General features: G+C 34.4%; 1 protein-coding gene across 1 annotated transcript; it reads left to right on the plus strand.

Annotated features, from left to right (window-relative positions):
• The first annotated feature begins 434 nt into the window (after window positions 1-434).
• Window positions 435-2293, plus strand: LOC123890576. Its single transcript, XM_045940213.1, has 3 exons — window positions 435-603; window positions 1260-1691; window positions 1779-2293. The coding sequence occupies exons 1-3, from the start codon at window positions 457-459 to the stop codon at window positions 2127-2129; spliced, it is 930 nt and encodes a 309-aa protein (XP_045796169.1). The 5' UTR covers window positions 435-456; the 3' UTR covers window positions 2130-2293.
• The last annotated feature ends 3806 nt before the right edge of the window (window positions 2294-6099 follow it).

Raw genomic sequence — 6099 nt, forward strand, 5'->3', positions numbered from 1 at the left:
CATGTACATCATCCTCTAATTGTGTTGTGATATGTAGTGATTTGTTATGTAGTGATTTGTTATCATAAGATTGTATTCTCATCTAATCCATGTGTCTATCATCCATCCATGATGTTTGATGATCCATACATCACCATCCAAACGATTCACATTCACTCATTTGGCCTCCTTGGAACTTGCTACTACTTACTTCATTATATTTCCAAAGTCAACTTCCACATTGTATCATCATTGTTCTTCTAAGATGCTTATTGGCTAACCAATCTTGTAGCTTGCTTCACAAACTTAACCATCACATAATGTAATCATTGTTTTCTTCCTTCTCTCATTGGCTATAGCTTCTCATTCTTCTACATTCACGGTTTATTAACCAATATTTTCATCATCAACCTCTCCTCATTCATTATTTGCCTTCATTCTTTTACTTTTGCTCGCCCATCATCCCTCTTGCCAAACATGCCTCAGACTAATTGTGCATTCATTAATTGTGCAGCATTTCTCAATGTTGAAGCTGCTCAGGAGATTGATCAGGTTCATGGTTCTTATGTATGTGGAGTTGTTAACAGTATCAATACATACCAGATGGAGTATGATCCTTACAGTGTAAGATTATGATTTGGTTTTGTAAGATTATGGTTTGGTTCTGTTTCCTAAATTATTCTATCTATACTGGTTTTGTTATATGTTGCTACATAAAGATTTGTATTTGTCAATTGTTTTTTTTTTTTTGAACAAGTAGTTTGTTTTTATACACTGCATGTTGTCATCTTGATTGTTTTGATGTTGTTGAGGAATTGTATTTTGATTTTTATTATATGTATACTTATTTCAAGTTATTCATTTGCAAGATGTGCTTTGATTATTTGATGGAACTGTAGTTTTTGGATTGTCCACTATGTTTATTGATTAGTTACATGCTATTTAGTGTGAAAAAATTTCTACTGGTTGGTGTTTATGTTACTGCGTCCAAACATGTTGGCAGTTACTTGTGTAATAAGATATGGTATATTATGTTTTGGATGCGAGTATTATGTAGGCTACCTCAGTGTTTTTCCATGTTGATTGTTCTGGTGTTATGAAGAAGGTGTGTGTTGATAATATCATGTCCATGTATATTTGAAATTCCAGATTTGCAAGATGTGCTTTAGATGTTTGATGGATGTGCTGTTTTGGATGGTTTCACTCATTTGTTGAATCTCCTTTTTGCTATTCTTTATGGTTACATATCTTAATTGATTGAATGCATGTTTTGGATGCAGAGATCTGGTAGATTACCTCAGTGCTTTGTTCGGGAGTTCGGTGACCTGATCGATGAACATGTAATTCTGCAGGATCCAAAACACAATGAGATTGAGGTCCGGGTTTTGAAAAAATGTAGTGAAATGTATTTTGAACAGGGATGGACCACTGTTAGGGATTTTTATCATATGTGGTTTGGAGGTTGGCTCAGTTTTAAGTATGTTAGTCCCAAGCTTCTGGCCATAACTCTCATGACAAGATGGGGTACTGAAGTTGTATATCCTTTCCATGATCCTCCCTTTAAGCAGTTATTGGCTACTGGAGGTGTTGACCCTAAAATTTGTTCAGCAACTCTCCCGCGAATTTCATCCAATCCTTTTGTGTTTCCGATGTCATTCCGCCGTTCTTACTTTAAGAGATTGACATCGTATGATGTTGAATCTGGAATTCTGGTTTGTCTATTGTGATTTTTTTTACCTGTCCTACAAATGTTTATACAATTATAACACTAACTTGCAGATCAATTGATACCATTGCAGGTTTTGCCATGGTATGGTTTTGGTGAATTCGCATTTGCATTTACTTTTAGCAAATTGGTATTGGTTGATCATACTGGATGTCGATATCCATGTAGCATACAATTCAGCGTTGATGACGAGGGTGAACTAGCTTGCAAGGTGTTTGGTTATTGGATGGAGTTCTGTAAAAAACATCAGCTGTTACAAGGTGACAGAATACGTTTCGCTGTCAACGAGCCTACACGGGATCATGTCCTCTATGCTTGTGTTTATCCTCAGATCGGAGTAGAAACCACTCTCAGTTACCCTTTGAACGATGGTTCTTATTTACCCTTGTATGTATCCCAGCAACATTTTGTAGTGCCGTTCTGAGTTTTGAATCTTTCAAGATGGTAGCTATTCAGTTTTCACTTTTGATTTTTTAGACAGTGTAGCTTACCTTCTAATTGTATCCTGGACATGATCATAATTGAATCTAATTTGATCCTATTGTACTATTTATTTACCAATGAATATAGTATTCTCTTTTGTGATTACATTGTATGGTTTTTGGAACTTAATTGTCTATTCATCATAAGAATGCATCTCATACGGTAATGTATTAATGATGCAGCAACGTTCTTGACTTTAATACCTTTAGATTCAATCAATCCAACAAATATTGTATATCAAGGTAAACTTAACAAATATATATCTTCATACCACCAACCATCACTTGAAGCTTGTGACTTAGTTTCAGATCACAAAATATCCTCACAACATGTCTTGATGGTCAATGAATCAATGTATCTTGAAATAATTCCAAGGTTTTGAAGTTTTTTAGACCTGTGTCCTCAATCAGAGAATAGTTCTTTGTCTTGTAATGGACTAACCAATGGACTAACTTCTGATATAAACAAGGAAACAAGAAGAATTAGAGTGGGAAATGTGAAATTTGGATTAAAATCAAGGCTTTTTTAGTGATGGCTCTTAGAACACAGCAATTATAGATTTTATTGTCTAACAAATTGAGAATTCCTTAAATGTATCTATCTATGTGAGTTATTTGGATGATTGGTTGTAGCGTGCCTTGTGATAGATAGTCCACTCCATTATGGACGAAACTATCCGTTATAATGGGATCCGATTTTGTTATTTATATTTTTCATTGGTATAAACTTTCATAGCATTTTTGCCAAACGAATCCTTTTCCTTTATGTTTTCCCCATGGATGCAATTTTTTACGGTCGATTTAACGTGTACGCCGTTCATTTCCCTGCTTATATAATGTTGGTGCGATGATGTGTTCGGATCATATAGTTTACATTTATGATCGAACCAATTTTTCGTAATATTTAGTACTGGATTTTGATATGTGTAATTTTTTGTGTTCGATTCAGCATGTTCGCCATTTATTTTCCTAATGTACTATGGGTTTTCCATATATATAATCTCTTATTGTCAAGTTGACATGTTCGCCGTTTACCCCATCTATTTATATGACGTTGTAAGACGATCCTTTTACTTAGAGTCTATTCGTCCACTCTTTCGCGATATGCACGTCTGGTTTTCGATATACGTAATTTGTTATCTTCGAGGTGACATGTTCGCCGTTCATACATCTATTTATGTAACAGTATAAGTTGGTCGTTTCACTTATCGAGTGTTCGTCCAATCTTTCGCAATATGCACTATTGGTTCTCAATATATGTAATTTTTTATGTTCGGGGTGACATGTTCGCCGTTTATTCCTGTTGTCTTAATCGAATTATACACGATTGGTTTTCAATATATTATTCATACTTTACTCAGTTATTCATACTTAACGTGTACGCCGTTCATTTTCCTGCTTATATAATGTTGATGCGATGATGTGTTCGGATTATATCGTTTACATTTATGATCGAACCAATCTTTCGTAATATTTAGTACTGGATTTTGATATGTGTAATTTTTTGTGTTCGATTCAGCATGTTCGCCATTTATTTTCCTAATGTACTATTGGTTTTCGATATATATAATCTCTTATTGTCAAATTGACATGTTCGCCGTTTATCCCATCTATTTATATGACGTTGTAAGACGATCCTTTTACTTAGAGTCTATTCGTCCACTCTTTCGCGATATGCACGTCTGGTTTTCGATATACGTAATTTGTTATCTTCGAGGTGACATGTTCGCCGTTTATACATCTATTTATGTAACAGTATAATACTTTACTCAGATAGACACTTCTATGCCAATCTATCTACCTTCCATGAATCAAGCCATTCTACTATTCATCTTCCCTTCATTTGTCAACGTACACTGTACTAGAGTGCATCTTGCCCAATGGAATTAATTCCTATGACTTTAACCATAGAACCTATATAGACAATAGTATAATAATGACTTGTGTCTTGCTTGACCAATCCAGCGACCTGCACATTGCTTCCATAGAACATTCACTCTTCTTCTATAATAATTGCATTTGCTTTGGAACCATAAAGAACTTTTTGCTTCCTTGGCTATCCATGTTTATGACGTATGAACAGCTATTCTCATGGAAGATTGTGATCTATAGCTATTTTACTTTACAACTTTTTAACCAATGAGACTATTATTCAATCTCACTTGCTTAATTGTGATGTTTCCCTTCATCTTCCTATTTGTCTAACGCCCAATATCCAATCCATATGTCAGCTAATGGTTTGAAGTACAATTCCTTTATCAAACTCTTCTATGCTATCACTTAGTAACTAATCTAATGTATTATTGCGAGCAATCTTATGGCCTACTGTTATATTTGACAGTTAAATTACATTAAACTATGCCTTCATAAACTACTTAAAACTAAAAGTATGGTAGGAGTGATCTAATAAAATACTGATTTTTTGCTAGCCACTGATTCCATATCAACTAATAAACTAATCTTATGTTAGATATACAAGTTATATTAACTTAATCCTTGTGGTGATTCTTACAGTCTGCATACTCTTGATCTTTTGTCCATCTTCCTGAATCACCCAAATCATGTCTAACATAACAAATATTGCACCTACTGATATTTGCAAGAGTGTTGCAGTTGGTGTTGGCTTTTCCCCAGAATATGTGTCCCATGGCTGTTCTTCACAAGGTTTTACAACTATCATCCCTTTCTTATATGCATTTCGTATATATTGTTTTCAAAATATTATGCTAGGTATGTCTGACTGCATAAATTGATTAGATTGAATCAACATTTTAATTGCTTTCCATTGGTTTATATCGTACCATATGACCTCAGATTCTTCTATTTCATTTGGTTTAGATGTTGCTGCTTCATCTACGGATAGGGACAATGTTGACCCAGTTGTTGGAAAGAAAAGAGCTAGGAAGGCTGTTGGAAATGGTGACATATCTAAAATTAATCAAAGTAAACACATCCCTGATTTTATGCATCCCTATATTGAGTCTATTATTGATGTCAAAGGTGATGGTAATTGCGGTTATCGCGTGATAGCCTTAGCCGATAGGAACAGTGAGGATGATTATGAACTTATTAAAGAGAAAATGCTTGATGAGTTGCGACTCCATAAGCATGATTATTTGGAAATATATGGGTGTGAGAAGCGTTTGTCTTACATCCCAGATGCACTCTTGCCATCAAAGAGAAAATCCAAGAAACGCGGTGTTGCATTGATCGACAAATGGTTAAGCTTTTGAATATGAATTTGTACTTCATTTACGTTGTTTTAATTGCGACATGATACTATTTCAATTGCGACCTAAATGACACCCCCCTTTGATAATTTCCGCATGTTCATGACTAACTTTTTCGGCTAATAGCATCCATGATTGGTATATAAATGATGTCCCTTAAGGAATTTCCATATACTTATGACTAATTACCTCGGCGCATAACAACCATGATTGGTATAAACATCATGTTCCGGCGAACCCGTGCAACGCACGGGCAGCCGACTAGTTCAATTAATTGCTAGGATCACACTACAAGATGAGAGGATTGAGATGGATTTTTTTCTCTTATTTACAAAATGCTTCCTTATACATTTTATTTTACAATGTGAAATTAAAGCTACTACTTCTTTTTGGTACACATAATCAAAAGCTTTAATGAGTCATTGCAGTGATTGTGTTGAATGGTCCACCAAAACTTATAGCTTAGTTGATTCAATAATACACTTCTATTTTTCATTGGATCATCTCAAACATTCTCATTGATCATTGGTCCAATACTTGGTGATTTCATTGACTATAAGAGAAATATACTCCCATTTTAGGTAACAAAAATTATTTATGTCGGCTTAAGTGATGGGAATTTGTATTTTTATCAACTTGCTTCATGTAAACATAATCATAATAACAATTATTGTTAATAGGA

The sequence above is a fragment of the Trifolium pratense genome, linkage group LG6 (assembly GCF_020283565.1).
Source record: "Trifolium pratense cultivar HEN17-A07 linkage group LG6, ARS_RC_1.1, whole genome shotgun sequence".
Classification (NCBI taxonomy): Eukaryota; Viridiplantae; Streptophyta; class Magnoliopsida; order Fabales; family Fabaceae; genus Trifolium; species Trifolium pratense.